This window comes from Jaculus jaculus, chromosome 6 (genome assembly GCF_020740685.1).
Source record: "Jaculus jaculus isolate mJacJac1 chromosome 6, mJacJac1.mat.Y.cur, whole genome shotgun sequence".
Taxonomy (NCBI): domain Eukaryota; kingdom Metazoa; phylum Chordata; class Mammalia; order Rodentia; family Dipodidae; genus Jaculus; species Jaculus jaculus.
Window position 1 is genome coordinate 157,447,690 of NC_059107.1, and position 16,741 is coordinate 157,464,430.

Consider the following 16,741-nt stretch of genomic DNA (forward strand, 5'->3'; position numbering starts at 1 on the left):
CTGGAGTTTGTTTGCAGTGGCTGGAGGCCCTGGCATGCCCATTCTCTCTCTCTGTCTTTCTATCTGCCCCTTTCTCTCTGTCACTCTCAAATAAATAAATAAAAATGAACAAAAAAAAATTTAAAATAAAAGATAATGCTGGAGAGGAGGAAAGGAGTCCATCCTAGGACTCCAATGTCATGTTTAGGAGTCTGCACCCCCCCCTTGAGGGCCATAGGACCAACTGGTCTCATCAGCCTTGTTTTAGGCTGCAGAAAATGAATCAGAGGGCAGAGGTGGCATCGGAGGGACCAGGCAGGAAGCTATCCAGAAGTTTATCAAGGAACAGGAGAGCCGGAACTGGAGTGGCGATACCCACGGGAAGAGTAAGGTGTCAACCCAGAGGTAGTGTGTGGGGAGTTGTGGGGCACTGATAGGATTCGGCCGCTGAGGAGAAGCTCATGGCCACACTGGCAGGATGTTGATTTTGGAAGTGGCTATGGGGCAGGCTAGGGGACATGTCCCAGCAGCAGTCAGCTGTGTAGGTGTGAACATTGGTCAAAGCCTTCTGCAGTCTGGGTCCCCCCCCACACACACCCCCACAAGACTGCGGGGGCAAGGCAGTGTGCCTTTCTCATCTTTGTTCTCTAGTGGTAATTAAGGAGCATGCAGAAAGACTCCGGAAAGCTGGCGGAGTAATTAAAGTTGAACGGCAGGTAGACGGACATCCCGGGGCTTCCTAACACCCTCCTCCCCCACCCCACCCCACCCTCCGTCCCTGCCGCCTGGGCAGGGTATCAAAGGAGATGATGAGCTAAGGAGATACCCTGTGAGAAGTCCTACAGCATCAGAGCCTCTTTGCCAGCATGCCAGCCGCAGCTTCTAAAACACGGCTGCCAGCTGCAGTTAACCTCTCTCCTGGCATCGCACCCCGGCAGCTAACCAGGTGAAGGAGGGCTGGAGCGAGGAGCCAGCCAGGCAGGAGCGATGATTTTTTTTGCCTCTCCAGACGAAATCTCTTTCCCTGGATTCTGAGCCTGTCAAGTCCTTTTTGTAAAAGTCCGATCTTCCATCTTCACTGAGATCCTTGAAGTTAGTCTTGGCATGGCGAATCACGTGGGCACATTCAGTGCCGCAGCGGAGGGAGTAAGGAGCTGGTTATCGTGGGCCCGATGCTGAGGATGAATGTCAAGCGGGGCCCTCTGAGACCAAAGCAGAGGGTAATTATCACTTCTCCATGACGAGATTGCAGGAGTCAGTGAGCAATTGATTTTTTTTCTACTACAGATATTTCATTGTTTAATTGGTAGTGACACAGATGGCTGGCTCTCGCTAGGATGTTGCAGACCAAGCCTCCTGCAAGCCAGCCCTGGGGACTGCCTCTTCACATCCTTAGGAGGGGACCAGGTCGTCCCTGCTTGCTTTCTCAGTTTCCATAAAAGAGTGGGAATCCCAGAAGCGTGTCTGTGAGCCAGCCAGGCAGTCCTTAGAGACGCGAGACATCACTGAGCTGGATTTGGGGCGGGCGGGGGGGGGGGGGAGCTTTCGAGATGGAGGGCAGTGGGCCGTATCCTCGGGCAGCACTGGAGAGATGAGAGGGTGACTAGAACTCAGGAATCCCCATTTTTTTGATTGAATGATGCCAGAACTCTACTGTGCTTCCCCATGTTTCCCCACCCCCACATGAGCCAGAGCACCCCCTCTGTGCTCACCCCATTAGACCCTGGCCTGTGCCAGCCCCCCTGGAGGGCTTGCGTGTGTTTTGTCTGGCTGGCTGGCTGGCTTTGGGCAGTGGGCTACAGTTCACAGTGCACCGCCATCATCAATCCACAAGAAGTCTCCATTTCCCCTTTCTCCTTCCCTCCATTCCTTTCATCGTGGGCAGCCCCCTTCTGTGGTCAGTACATGTCCTTGGATGTGTTAGTATCCTTGAAAAGATATAGTATTGTTTTTATCTGTGAGACTATGTCGCATAAATGGTATCAGGCTATAGATCTTACTGTAATATTTTTCATTTTTATTTTTCGAAGTAGGGTCTCCTTTCAGTCCACGCTGACCTGGAATTCACTCTGTAGTCTCAGGGTGGCCTCGAACTCATGGCTATCCTCCTACTTCTGCCTCCCAAGTGCTGGGGTGAAAGGCATGCACCACCATGCCTAGCATATTTTTCATTTTGTTTTTTATTTTTTTGTTGTTTTGCGATAGGATCTCATGTACTCTAGGCTGGCCCCTATCTTGCTATGAAGCCAAGGCTGGCCTTGAACTCTTTTTTGTAATATTTTATTTTATTTCTTTTTTCTTTTTTTTTTTGAGGTAGGGTTTCACTCTAGTCTAGGCTGGCCTGGCATTCACTCTGATTTCTCAGGGTGGCCTCGAACTCACATTGATCCTCCTACCTCTGCCTCCCGAGTGCTGGGATTAAAGGCGTGCGCCACCTCTCCCGGCTTCTTTTTTTTTAAATTAATTTATTTGGGAGAGGGGAATAGAAAGGAAGAAGCAGATAGAGAGCGGGAGAATGGGCACACCAAGGGCCTTTAGACACTGCAAACAAACTCCTGATTCATGTACCACCTTGTGCATCTGACTTACGTGGATACTGGGGAATTGAACCTGGGTCCTTAGGCTTCTCAGGCAAGTGCCTTAACTGCTAAGCCATCTCTCCAGCCCAGCCTTGAACACTCTCTCTCTCTCTCTCTCTCTCTCTCTCTCTCTTTTTAATGACAGGGAGAGAGAATTGGCACGACAGGGTCTCCAGGCACTGCAGTTGAATTCCAGACACGTGTGCCATCGTGTCCCCCCGCTCCCGTGTGTGTGTGCAAACTTACACACTTGCATCACTTGTGCATCTGGCTTACATGGGATCTGGAGAGTCGAACATGGGTCCTTAGGCTTGGCAGGCAAGCACCTTAACCACTGAGCCATCTCTGAAACCCTGGTCTTGAACTCTTGATCCTCCTGCCTCCACCTCCCAAGGGCTGGAATCACAGGCATGGGCCACCTTGCTTGGCTTGAACTATCCGGGTTACTATATGGAGTACCTTCATTGCTTTTGGCATCTGTAAACACCCTATCTCTCCTTCACATTTTTTCACCCAGTCTTAGAGAAAGACATCTGACTTCTCGTCATCCCCTTGCTGTCCCAAAGAAGGCTATAGCATCCATGCTCCTGCCCTCTTATAAACCTGTGCCAAGACATTCCCCTGGATGAATGGCCATGTGTGGTTTCGCTGGCTTGTAGCACATCTTAAGTACAGTCAATCCCACCATCACACCCGGCTCATTTTTATTATTTCCTGAGTCTCAGTTATATCTGCAGTTATTTTTCCTTTTTTTAAAATATTTTGTTTATATCTCCTCTCTAAGTCTCACCAGATGTGTGTCTATCTTCATCTTTTCTAAGCATGGGTTTTGATTTGATGTTTCTAAAATACGCTGTAGCAGTGAAATGTGGACTTGAGTCAGATGGACCTGAGTTTCTTGCTTTGCCGTGTGATCACTTATGACCTTGGGCACATTACTTTGTCCCTCTGCATTTACTCCCTCAATTGTGAAATGGAAATGACAGTCCTTCCTTATTACAGGAGTTGTGAGAATCAGAAAATTTACCCAAAGTGCATAAATGCTTAGACTCTTGGGAGTACTTTAGCCTAAGTGCACTGAAAGTATTTAATACATGCTCATTCCCATCCTCAAGATCTGTATTATTCAAGGTTCTCCAGAGAAACAACCTACTGGAAGGGAGAGGAAGGGGGAAAGAGAGGAGAAAAAGAAAGGAGAGTGGTAAGGGAGGAGAGGAGAGGGGGTTAACATATGACTAACCATTACACTGTCTCAAGAGTCTCTTTGCTGGTGCCGGCCCCACTGCCTAAAACGTCTACTTTGTAGGCCCTTGCTAGGCCATGTGGTACCTGTGTGTAGATTAGAGGCAGGACAAGCCCTGGCCCACTCACTTCCCTCAGCCCAGTGCCCCTTGGCAGGGCACACTTCATGCAGAGCAACCCCAGCCAGACTCCATGCCACCGTACCCTCACTGCTCCTTTTTCACAGCACCGTAGGGCATCCTGCTCCTCACTATGAAGTCTGTCTCACTGTCCCCTGGCTAGAAGCAGTACTTACGTATCTTCCTCCCTTTGTCACGTGTCACTTGTGTAACTCTGAAGGCATTATCTCCTTTACCTTATGTCTTAGTTATTTTGTCCAACTGGCTTATCAGCCACGTGGATTGATCTGCTGAGATCATCAATTGAGGCGTATCTGCCTTTAGGTACTCACCCTGCCTGTGGGGACTCAGTAACCCCCACACTTTCATCGGCGAGGTGTAAGAGCTTGGGGGAGCCCCAGGTGAGACTGCGTGAAGGTGGGAGGAAGGGGTAAAGGCAGTGCGTGTGTGTGAAGGTGATGATGGTACGGGCGCAGGAGCTGACTGAGCTCACCATGTGCCCAGCATTTCTCGACGTGCTGATTGTGGCATTGCGTCCTTGAGCTAGGTGCCATCATCAGCGCCATTTTCCTGCCAAGGAGGCTGGGACACTGATGAACGAGGCGTGGAGCTGGCACAGCAGGCCTGCCTTCCCGGCTGAGGCCGCCACGCTGCTGGTCGCGATGCAGAGCCCCTCCCCGCGCGCCGCTTCACGGGCATTGTCGCTGATCCTCGTGGCGCACGGGTAGGGCAGATGAGGGGACAGATGCTTGCTGAAGTCAGGTGTCTTGCCTCAGGTCATGGAGAGTGGTGGGTCTGACGTGAAAAGCACCGCTTTTTTTCTGTGTCATGTGTCGTGAGCTAGGAAAACCCTAGCAGCTGGAGTGATGGTGGTCTGTGTGGGGCAGTGGAAGCAGTGAGGTTAGAAAGTTGGGTCTGTCCTGGGCTGCAGAAGGCCTGTACTTCCAAGAGACACAGCCAGGACCGACTTTTCCAGGTGATGGGTCTGAGCAGTGGCCTTGCTCTGGGGGTAGACCGGGAAGAGCTAGCCGCCAGAGGTCGGAGGCATCTGAGCCGGCTGGAGCTTAGCCTACATCTGTGCTGGGGAGACAGCTCTGCACAGCTGCGGGGAGGCCAGAGCACCCAGGGCTGCTAGGAGAGAGATGTTCAGGCAGATCTGTGGCTGGTGGGCAAACAAGCCCACCCCTCGTGCCTCCTCTGCGTGGCATCTCCTCACACCTGCTCCTTCCCGGGGCGGCGGAGGCAGTTCTCCCTCGCCCCCAGCCCTCCCTGATGCTGCTTTTGCTGGCATTTCCCAGAGGAGGCTGGGACTTCCCCCACGTGGAACACCAGCAGCATGCACCCTTAGGCCCCATTTCCTGTGAACTCACATGTTCTCAGAGGTGGTTGGGGCCCCAGAAAACTGAGGAGCTTGCACAGGTGGAGTTTTCGACTCTTGGCCACTAGTTGGCCCAGGGCAGACGGGTGTTCTGTGAGCCGTGTGTCTCTGAAGGTGCGTGGTCACCAGGGGCCTCACCTGTACCCCTCACCGCCCAGGTCATTGCAGTGGTCATGGACCTTTTCACAGACGGGGACATTTTCCAAGACATCGTGGACGCTGCCTCGAAGCGCCGGGTCCCCGTGTACATCCTCCTGGATGAGGCCGGGGTGAAGTACTTCCTGGAGATGTGCCAGAGCCTGGAGCTCGCTGACTTCCGGATTAGGGTGAGTTGCACCCCTGGGACAGCATGTGGGCAGGAGTTGGGCTGGAGACAGCCTCTGGCTTCTTCTGCCTTCTCCCCAGCTCAAGCTGAAGCTCGAGAGCTCAGCTTTTTTCCTTCTATGTAAAGCCTTCACTCGGAACCGGTAACTGCTCGCCTACGTGCCCAGCTTAACCTTTATCACAAGGCTGCTGAGGCTGAAGGAGGCGCTCAGCTGTGTTGAAGTCAGGGCTGGGGTTACTTGTGGGGAACTTGGGGAACGTATAGGAACCCCCCCGGGTTTGACTGTGTCCGGAGCCAAGTTTGGTGACGTCCTCCTGCCCTCAGCATAGACATGTTTCCTATGTAAGGCCGAAGGATCAGAGAGTCTGGGAAAGACCCAGGGTGTGCGGGCACGAGGCCGCTTCCTCTCCCAAAGCAGAGCCTTTGTGGGGCCGCGGGCATCCCTGAACGAGAGCGCTGACGCCTTTCTCCTCGACAGAACATCCGCGTCCGCTCAGTGACCGGCGTCGGCTTCTACACGCCCATGGGAAAGATCAAGGGGACCCTCTCATCAAGGTTTCTCATGGTGGATGGGGACAAAGTCGCCACAGGATCCTACAGGTGCGTTAGGCTAGGTCAGAGGAGGACTTGGGGGAAGGCGCTAGTCAGACGCCTCCAGGGTCATGAGCTTTGAGGCATAGAGCCTCCCGCCTAGTCCCATCCCTCAGAGTTTCTGGTTGATGCATAGATTATTCCAGAAAGTGGATCAACTTTTACTAGGTATTAATTACCGCTTTCTTTTCCTAGTCCTTACCAACCAGTTATATTTTGAGGCTAGTTTTCAGGTGCGATAAGAGGGGACCAGATCTAAGAAATGTGAGGTATGGCATAAAGGGATGACCCCAGGATTTTAATGAAAAGTACTAGGAACATGAGAGATTGTGTGTGTGCCCTCCTGACCTCCAAATAAATTTGGAGCCAATGCAACAGATGAGTAAATGGCCCAAGTCCTCTCCTGAGGCTACAGCATGGGTTTTTGTGGTAGCTAGCTGCTCTAAAGATTGGGAGAAGAAGCCGTCTAAAATAAAACAATGCTGACGAGAGCAGCAGCTCAGTTTCTGTGGACTAAATGTATGTTTGTACGAGGCATTGAGCTGACGTTGTACACGTTACTTCATTTGAGCCTCACAAGTCTGAAGTAATTACTCCACGACGTGTCCCTTGGGTCGGGCAAGCACCATTGTACAAGGCACACAGGGTAGATGTGGACCCAGGTCGAATTTCCCATGCCCTTACCCGTGTTCACTGCCTGCTTTCTGCATTTGAGGCCAAGACCCAGGGAAGGGCGCTCCTGGCCTGCTAGAGGGGGAGCAGTCCAGCAGCAGTAGCACAGGAGGTGCCCTCCCGCGGGCCACAGTGACCGGGCAGGCTGAGACGGGCAGGAAGTGGGATGTTGAGTGGGCTGCTGTCAGGTCACTGGAAGGGTCTAGGTCCACATGTCTGCTTTTCCGGCCCTGTGTTCCCAGGTTCACCTGGAGTTCTTCCTATGTGGACAGGAACCTTCTCCTGCTCCTAACAGGGCAAAATGTGGAGCCCTTTGATGTGGAGTTCCGGGAACTGTATGCCATCTCTGAGGAGGTGAACTTGTACCAACAGCTGGGCCTTGCAGGCAGACTTGGCCTCAACTACTCCTCCACAGTGGCTCGCAAGCTTATCAACCCCAAGTATGCCTTGGTGGCTAGCAGCCGCCCTCCACCAGGAGAAATGATGCGCTGGGCCGCCCGACAGCGAGAGGCCAGTGGCAACCCAGGAGGGCAGGAGGAAGGTGGCGGAGGTGGCGAGGCTGCCCGGCGCCTGGAGAGCTTTCTGAATGACCTGGTCACAGTGGAACAGGTGCTGCCCACAGTGGAGCCCATTCCCTCCGGAGTGCTGAGACCGAAGGAGGCCAGGATGGTCTCTCACATGCCCATAGACCTGAGGCACAAATCCCGAGAGGCACTTCCCCAAAATGGCAAGGGAGAAGTTGCCAACGGGGACGCCACCCCAGCCAAGGACGGCAAGCGTTTTGGCAGCAGGTTCTTCAGCCGACGGGCCAAGAGACCTGCAGTGCCCAGCAACATGGCCAGCTCCCCGTCCACCGAAACCTTTGCCGACGTGGAGATTCTGATGGGGAAGAGGCCCAACGAGGGTTCCAGTGCCAACATCTCAGGTGAGCTGTCTCCCTGGGGCCTGGCCCTCACACAAGGCCCTTACGGAGGAGCCACTGCACCTCTGCCAGGGACAGCTTGCTGGCAGGAAGCAAGCCGGTGCTCTGGGGTCAGAAGGACCCCCAGGTCCCAGTCTGCCTCTGGCCTCTGGCCTCCTGCTGGCCCTGGACAAGACACTGTAGTGCTGCGGGTCAGCTTCCTCCTCTGTGAGAGAGCAGTGCATGCTCCGCCCAGTGCCCCGCAGTGGTGGGCGGGGAAAGGGTCTGAGGGCTATTGCCTTCCTACTACAGTGCCATTCAGAGCTGTCCTTATAGTGACTCCTGTAAAGGATGGAAGGGAGGGAGCAAGTTTTTCCTTTGTACATGAAGACAAGGTACAGCCCTGTGCTAAGGCTCCAGTCGGGCTAGGCCCTTTCTGCTCAGCCTAGTTCCCTGCTATCATCAGGATCTAACATGGTCAGACACACCCTACTTCACCTGTGCCCCACCCTTGTCCTGACCCAGCTTCCTCTTTCTGGGCAAATAGTTCACCTCGGTTTTTTTTTTGTCTTCCCTGTCTGTCTGATAAGCAGGTTTTCCCTCTAGGAGAGCTCAACGATGGGGTATTGACTTCTTTTCTAGGGTCCCCTTGATACCCTGGCCTTCCCTCTTCCTCCTGAGCACTCTCTGATAAGGCCTTTCCACAGTGGAGCTGCTGGGCCGCCTCTCTCATCTCTGCATCCAGAGTTGAAGAATATCTGGGCTGAGTTTTCTCTGCCCATGGCTTCAGGCTTTGCAGCAATAAGAGCTCAAGTCCTTGGCCATGTGAAGACCGGGTGTACGTCCTAGACAACCCAGGCCTCAGGCGTCCTTGCAGCCCCGGCTCCAACCCAGTGACGAGTGGCTAAAGAGCAAAGAAACAAACACGTTCTGACGCACTGGATGCCAGGCCCGACACCCAGGCTGTGCGCAGAGCATGTTGTGTGTTTTAGACCGGGCCTGGGGGCACGGGTCTCTGCGATGTGGGCACAGCAGGAGCTCTGGGACTTCCCCCCTCCCTGTCCACCTCCACGGGGCCCTGAGCAGCTGCACATGCCAGGCTCTGCATGGTCGCTCTGTGTACCCTCATGACGACTCTGAGCCCAGACATGGCAGGTGGAAGCTGGGAGAAATGCTTTAAGTGCAGAGCCTCGGAAGTGGTTGTAGGCCAGATTTAAAGCCAGGCCTAGGCCCAGACCCCTATCCTGTCAGGTAGGGGTGGCTGCTCCCCCATTCTCATTCCCTCTGGACTCTGCCCACCCCCCCCCCTTGCCAACACCAGATGCTGCTACTGCTCCATACCTCTTGTTGGAAGAAGGGTTGCCATGGTGAACACCTGGCAGGGAAGGGAATGGGGGGTTGTCCAACCACAAAGGGGCCGTTTCCCAAGTCCTGAAGGAATGAGGTGGAAGCTTTCTCTTCCCCTGCCCCTCGCCCTGAGGTGCTGTTTCCATGGAAACTCAAGGCCCATTGTCTTGTCGCTGCCTCCTCCTCTAGAGTCAGAGTCCCCTGCTCGGGTGACTTGGACAGTCACTGCCAGTGCTGTCTGTTGCTGAGCGTTTGTACTCCGTGCAGGGGAGCCGCTGGCTGAGCAGGCCTCACTGCACCCACCTCCAGAGCACCTGAGCCCCTAGGCAGAGGGAGAAGAGAGCTGACACATGTGGGAAGGTCCCAGAGATGCCCAGAGTCATCAGTAGCCTCCCTTCCACGCTGAGGCAGCAATGTCACACAGTTGCTGCCACCCACACTGACAGCCTCAAATTCAAGCTGGCCCCTGAGACCTCTGGCCTCTGGCTTCTTTCTTCCTCACGCACAGGGATGAGAAGGTGAGCTCCTTCTCCTCCCAAGCCTTGGCTCAGGGACCTCGGGTGCCTCCCCTCAGGCAGCAGCTACCGACCGAGCAGCCAACAGCCAAGTGTACATGAGAGGGTCACACACCTAATGGCACAGCCTGGGCTCCAGGTGGGTACTGGCGAGCCTGGCACAGCTGGTGCCTGGAGCTGGGGTCACAGGGAATCACTTCAGCTCCCCCTTAGGGTCCACCATCCTGGGAAGGAATCCCTTTCCCTTAGGGAGCACTGAGAAGTCACAGGCATGGCATGGTCTGGACTGTGACACACGGGCCTTCTCTCCTTGGAGCTGTCTCCTCCTCCAGAGAAGGGGCTGAGCTGGTGAGGGCTTCGGAGGTCCCTTTGAGTTGATGCTGGCTGCCCTGTCTGTCTGTCTCTGCACCCTCTTCTCAGGGAGCGCGTGGGTGCATGACAGGGTGTGTGAAAGAGAAAGATAGGAAACGCAGAAAGCTGACAGCCTGTAAAATTGCATGATAAGAAGTATATAGTTGTCAAACAGCATGCAAATTTCTTCAAACCCAGGTGTGGCCCTGGGGAGAACCTTACAGATCCGCCTCCTTTGGGGCTTGGGAGCAGCTTGGTGGTTTGAAGGCCCAGAGTCCCCCCTAGTGGTGAAGCTGGGCATCCTCCCCTTGCCTTTTTTTCTGAGCAGACTTGGCCCTCCCTGCACGGGGTCAGCTGGGGCCTTCCCTCTAGCTCACTGCGGTCTGTGCCCATCCAAGAGCTCTGGGCATGCTATCTGGGGCGGAGACACCAGCTCCAGGAAGGAGCATCCAGGGGACAGCCTAGTCATAAATTCACCAGCAGAGGCTACACTGCTAGGTTGAGCTCAGAAATTGACAGTTTTTTTTTTTTTTTGATTACTGTGACATAAACTAAATTTATCATTCTTTGGATGGTATTTGCCATATTGGTAAAAACTAAAGAGTTGATGACATTCAACAAAATATGGAATGGTGGTAATGTTAACTGTCAAAGAACAGCTGGAAAACAAAGCTTTTTATCACAGTCACTGCCATGAAAATCCATTTCATTTGTTAGCCAATTTCACTGCCAAGAATTTATAAGTGAAACACTAAAACAGAAGTATAGCACAGAAGTGCCTGGTATCAAGACAGTCTTGTAACAAAATGATGGTCTTCAGTATTTCCAACGTAGGGGCTTACACACTGCTGTTATGGGTAGAGTGTGAAGACCCTTGTGCCTCAGTGGCCATCTTGTCCAATTCATATTTTATATTTTAAACAAGAGCCACAGCCCCCCAGCGCAGAGTCCTCAGACCAGCACCAAGGCAGTGACACACACACACAGGGAAAGTGCTGCTCCTGAACTCCCAGGGAACCAGTTTTGAGAGAATTAAAAGGGATGGGGTAGAAAATACCTTCACCCAGATCTCAGGTGGATCTTTGCAAACGTCCTGCCTGATGGTGACATCTCACAAACAAGGCCCCCGAGCTCCAGAAATACCGACCCTGTGTCCAGGGACAAGCCGCGAGGCCAGGGCAGCGTGGTCCCTGCCTCCTGGAGCCTCTGCAAGGCCGCTGGTGGCTGTCTCCAGAAGGTTAGCACCTTGCCAGCTTGGAGACTGGAGGACCCAAGGCCTGAGTCCTTTCCTGTGGTGTCCTATAGCTGAGAAGTGAAGTATGGAGGCTTGCCTTCCCAGCATTCTGTGGGAAGGCCACTCTTTTTTTTTTTTTACATATACTTTAAATACACGCACACACACACACACACACACACACTCACTCATATGTATGTTTTACTTATTTGTAAGCAGAGAAAATTAGAAGAGAGATGCAGAGAAAATAGGGGCACCAGGGCCTCCAGCCAACTGCAAATGAACTCCAGATGTGTGCATCATTTTGTGCATTTAGCTTTATGTGGGTACTGGGGTCTTGAACCCAGGTTGTTAGGCTTTGCAGGCAAGTGCCTTAACTGCTGTCTCCAAACCCAGTGACCTGACCATTCTTTATGGAACTCTTGTGCTTCGTGGGTGGCTGGGCCACTGCCGGCAGTCTGACCTGGCTTTAGAGTTGTGGCCACTGGACTCCCTGAGTTTGAGGACTTTGGGTTCTTGGGCTGTCCTGTGGGACCAAAGGTCCTTGATCTCTTTCCTAGAAATCTGAGCTCCTGTCAGGTATATACCAATGGGGACGTGCTTCCTGGGCGCAGCCCTCTGAGGAGTATGCGTCCTCTGTGCTTGGAGCTGCAGTCTGATCGGATTACACTGGGCACTCTGACCAGCAGAAGGCCTGGTCACATGGCAGGAGTGAGGGGAACACTATGCCGAGGCTGACTCGGTTCCAGAGAAGAGGCAGCTGCGTGTAATCCGTGTGTGCGGGGGGTGTGGTATTGGGTCATAGTGTATGCACATATGTGTGCAGCCCTCAGCACATGCATGCAGAGGCCAGTGGAGAACTTCAGGTGTCCCTCCACATTACTCATCCACTTAGTTCTTTGAGACAGAGCATCTTTCTGATTCCAGAGCCTGCTGTTTTCACGAGCCCCAGCAATTCTCCAGTGTATGTTCCCCACGTGACTAGGGTCTCAGATGTGTGTGGCCACACCCAACTGTTTTCATGGGTGCTACGGAGTTGAACTCAGGTTGTCTCTGGCCCCTGCGGCACTCCGTGCTTGCACAGGCACTCTGAAGTACTGAGCCATCTCTCCAGTCCCAACGGTGCCTATGCTTTTTAGCTGGGCCCCGCGTCCCTATCGCAGGGAAGTACTACGTAAGTGAGGGCGTGAGTCACCCAGAGCCGCAGCTGCTGTTCCTGTCGTTGTTCGTTTGTGTGGGTCTGAACCCCAGGGAGCAAGGCGTTCGTCTGCTCGTTCACCTTATCTAATAAGCATGTATTTATGAAATGTCTGCTCTGCGCCAGCACTGCCTTAAGTTAGGCCAGGGACAAAATAAACAAAGGCCCTCTCTACCGGAGCATATGATCCTGAGGAGGGGTAAGGGCAGGGGCAGAGAGTGACCCTAAAGGTTGCTCCGTGAGGGCATCTCTGACCAAGGAGCCTTGGTACAGAGCCTTGAATGGACATGGGGACACCAGGGATAGAATCTCCCAGGTACAAGGAACGTGAAGCCTGGGTAGCTTTAAGGGAAGAGGGGGCTCACTGTCCTTGTCACGGCTGGCATCACTTCCCATGCTGCTGCCCTCCCTCCCCTGCCCCGCACCACACTGCCCACCAGCTCTGGTTCCATAGCCCCAGCTTGTCACCCCCCCCCCAGCCCCTCCACCATCTTTTCCCCATAAATTTCTGAGCCCTTTCCTTCCGCTCTGCGCCTTCGCCTTGTTTTCACACGTTGTCAGTGTCACCTCCCCTTTGCAGCTTGACGTTTCTCATATGCCCACACCACGGCCACACATACTTAAAAAAGAGCCGTGTGCGAGTGTGCACACTCCTGTGCCATGGCATGTATGTGGGGGTCAGAGGTCAAACTCAGGTGTCAGTTCGTGCCTTCCCCCCTCTTTGAAGCAGGGTCTCTGGGAGGTTGACCCACAAGTTCCACCTCCCATGTCTCCATAGGAAGGCATGTTGGGCTTAGACAGTCATATGTCTGTGCCCAGCTTCATGGGGGATCTAGAGATTGCTAAACTTGCATAGCAAGCACTTTACCCACTGAGCTATCTTCCCAGCCTTTGTGGTTTGTTTGTTTGATTGGTTGGTTTTAAGACAGGATCTCTTGTAGCCCAAGTTGGCCTAGAACTCACTATGTAGCTGAGGAGGGCCTTGAACTCCTAATCCTTGTGCCTGCACTCTCTGAGTGCTGGGATTAGGAGCCAGCTTCTGCCACACATACTGTGTAAGAAGAAATTGTCACGACGATTCAGGTATTCATCCCTATTAGTCTGAGGAGTTCTGATTCCCCTGCCCTTGGTAGGCTGCCAATAAATGAGCTTCCAAGGACTGATGGAACACAAAGAATCCCCTCCCCCCCCACCCCGCAAGCTGCTTTCTCAGTCAGAGGCGCGGAAATGAATTCTGAGGATAAGGGACGTCTCCAGGCCGGCATCAAACCTTACAAATGGAGGGGCAGGTCTTGCTGACGACCTGACAGGGCGCAGGCTGCTGTGGGGCACAGGCTGTCCCAGTGCCCACATCCACACTCTGGACCCAGAGATTGACGTTGCTTACCTGCCTCCGAACACCGCGGCCTCCGGGGAGGAGCCGGGCATCTGCTCAGCAAATAAAACAAGGCACTAAGGAGCGGAAGTGGGGCCAGGCACCCGCTGCAGTAGCCAGGGTCTCTGGGCTGTCAGAATGTGACGAGCAGAGCCGCACAGACCCAGCCCGCAGCACCCCTACTGCAGAAGCACCCCCCGCCCCAAGGCGGTCATCTGCCTGAGTCAAGGGGAAACTGAGGACGGAGACTCAGCTGGCTTTGCCCTTGGTCCTGAAGAGTAGGTGCGGAGCCCCACGGGCCAGGCAGGCAGGCAGGCGAGGCGAGGGCACGGCCTGTGGGCCTGAGCATCGGGCCCCTATGGCAGGCACGCAGCCCAGGGAAGGGGATGCGGATCCAGGGCTCCAGGTCTGGCTCTGCTCAGCGGCTCCCCCCCTCCCGCCCCCCCCCCTCTCTCTCTCTCTCTCTCGCTAGCAGCACAGAAGAGGCAAACGCCACCTTAATTAACTTCACAGCTGAACTGATGTGGAAGGTGGTGTGAGCACCAGGGAGACAGTCGCCACTGTGTAGGAAAGAATGGGCCGGAAATTACACAATGGCCCCCCACTTGGGACGAAGGCTCTGCAGGCACTCAGAGGACACGGGCTCCTTAACAGTCCGACCTCCAGGGACAGCCAGAGGTGTCGGGTCCGGCCCTGCCTCGTGGCTCCCCACCTCCCACGCCCTCTCCCTCCACTCCCAGGCTCAGCCACACAGAAACTGCTGGCCTTGTGAAGGAAGTGGAAATGGATGGGGAGGCTGTGGGCTGGAGGGGGGGGGGGATCAGGGATCAGGGAGAACGGCCTGTGTGTCCCCAGGGCCTGGGCTGCTCCCTCCAATTCCTGGGATCACCCTACAGCAGTGCAGCCACCCTACCTGCTGGCCCGCCCCCTCTTCTAACCCAGCTACCTAAGTGGCCAAAGGAGCAGAGACAACTGGAAGCCAAGGACCCGGCACTACCATCGACCGGCTCTAGGAGCAGGGCCACTGCCTGGGCTCTAGAGCAGAGGAGTGGTCCTGCCTCGCCACCCCTGTCCAGGCCTGCAAGATGCCCAGGGCTGTTCTCTGGGAGCCTGTGATGTTTAGCTACTGGTGACAGGAGTCTTTATAGACACCGGTCACAGTGCTGACACTGGAGTCCCTCCCTTTCCTCTAAACAAAAACCAGTCCACTTGGTGTCCCAGTCTTCAGGGATCCTGGTGAAGCTGCTGGGGCGGGAAGAAGCTTCTTTTTTTTCTCCCCTTTTGCTTTCCTGGGTGCCCCGTTGACTTGGTTTCCAGAACAGTATCTTAGAAAAAGAGCTATTAACCCCAAACTCCAAATTTGAGATGTGGATCCTGCCTAGGAAAGGAGCTAATCACAAATCCACTGAGCTGCTTACTTTTTCCTGTCCGTGTCCCCGCTCCACAGGTAAAACAAGTCCTGCCTCCACCAAGCCCAGCAACTGTGCCATTTCCTGAGCTGCAGGATGGTGGGGAGAGAACTATGGACGCCCACCCGGCCTGTCCGGGGCCAGGGAGAGTGGAGAGCACACCCTGCGCTGGGTTTGCACATCAGGTCCTGACCGGCTCTCCTGCCCCCTCGGCCTCCAGCCAGATGGGAGGATCAGCAGCGTCCCGGCCTTCACACTCGCTCCTCGGCAGACTGCGGTGGCCCAGCAAGGCGTGTTTACATGAAGTGGACGCTGGACTAGTGTCCGCTCTCCTGCCAACCTCTCCTTCGCTAGGCCAGCCCCACCCTGCAGGTCCTCTGGTGGGGCAAAAGCCATTCTTTCTGCCTTAGTAGGGCCAGCTTCTTCCTTGGGCTCTCTGGTGCTTTCTGGTTGCTGCCCCTGCTTCCAGGGGTGGTAGGGGGAAAAAGGGGGCCAGGGGGAAGAAGACCGGGCTCTGAGCTCGTCTTCCAGCCCCGGAACTCCTGGTAGAAGATGCGACTGGAGCGCTGGATGCTGTGGCCTTCCTGGCCCAGTACCTGTAGGCTCCTGCGTTAGTCCCTGAGTGAAATGGAGGGAAGACACTTCTGCCTCCCCGAAACCCAGCCAAGGACAGAACTTGACACTGCCCACGTGAAAGTCCTGCCTTTCCCTGCTCTTCTCCATATGCCTTGGTTTGCAGCCCCATGAAGCAAGTTGGGGTTCAGGGGATGAGGATAGGCCCTGTGGACAGGAGCATTTGCCCCTTTTCTCCCAGATGGTCTTTCTTTGGTCCCCTTCCCCCATGAGGGCTTCCCGGGTTAGATTTCAGCCAAAGATTAGCTAAGGCCTCCTGAGAAACACAAGACTGTTCTTAGACACTTCCGTTTCTCTGAAGCAGTGCCAGCCAGGGCAACCAGCACCCAATCCCAAGCTGCTGCCTCCCCACACAGGACACCCGTGCAGCAGTACCCATGGGGGCTGAGGGATGGGGAGAGTGTGAATGGACATGCAGGACAATGGTCAGCTGTAGACTCTGGGCCAGCCCTGCCTGGGCAGGCATAGGGCCATATGGCAGCCCTTCTTGACCTCTGAACCAAACTTGTCCCCTTTACTTCTGAAAAGCCCCTGGGCACCACCAGCACTGGGGGGGGGGGGGTAGAGGGGGGTACAACACATGGTAGTCTGTGTGGAGAGTCTGGCCTGACTGCTAGTGGGGAGGATGGGGGAGAAGAAGGGAGAGTCTGAGCCCAGTGTCTCCACGTCCCATCCTGAGATTAACCCCCAGGACTGGGGAAGGGACCCCAACCCAGTCCCCAAGTCTTTGTGAGGATTAAACACTTCTGAGAAGCGCTTCCTTACACACCAAGGCCTGGCAGTGTGGCACATGCTTCCTCTGGAGAGGGGTGGAGGAGGTGGCATGTCTGTCATGTCTTGGTTCAAAATGATCATTACCTTGAAGGTGTTGGACACACGAGATGCCTAAGTTG

General features: G+C 54.5%; 1 protein-coding gene across 1 annotated transcript in view; it reads left to right on the plus strand.

The window, feature by feature from the left end:
- Fam83f (family with sequence similarity 83 member F) overlaps positions 1-16,388 on the plus strand; it is a 32,563-nt gene extending 16,175 nt beyond the window's left edge. The window contains exons 2-5 of the mRNA XM_004650332.2: positions 5,456-5,623; positions 6,101-6,222; positions 7,128-7,810; positions 15,254-16,388. Coding sequence (XP_004650389.1) covers positions 5,456-5,623; positions 6,101-6,222; positions 7,128-7,810; positions 15,254-15,303 — 1,023 coding nt within the window. The 3' untranslated portion in view covers positions 15,304-16,388. The remainder of the gene's footprint in view (positions 1-5,455; positions 5,624-6,100; positions 6,223-7,127; positions 7,811-15,253) is intronic.
- Positions 16,389-16,741: the final 353 nt, after the last annotated feature.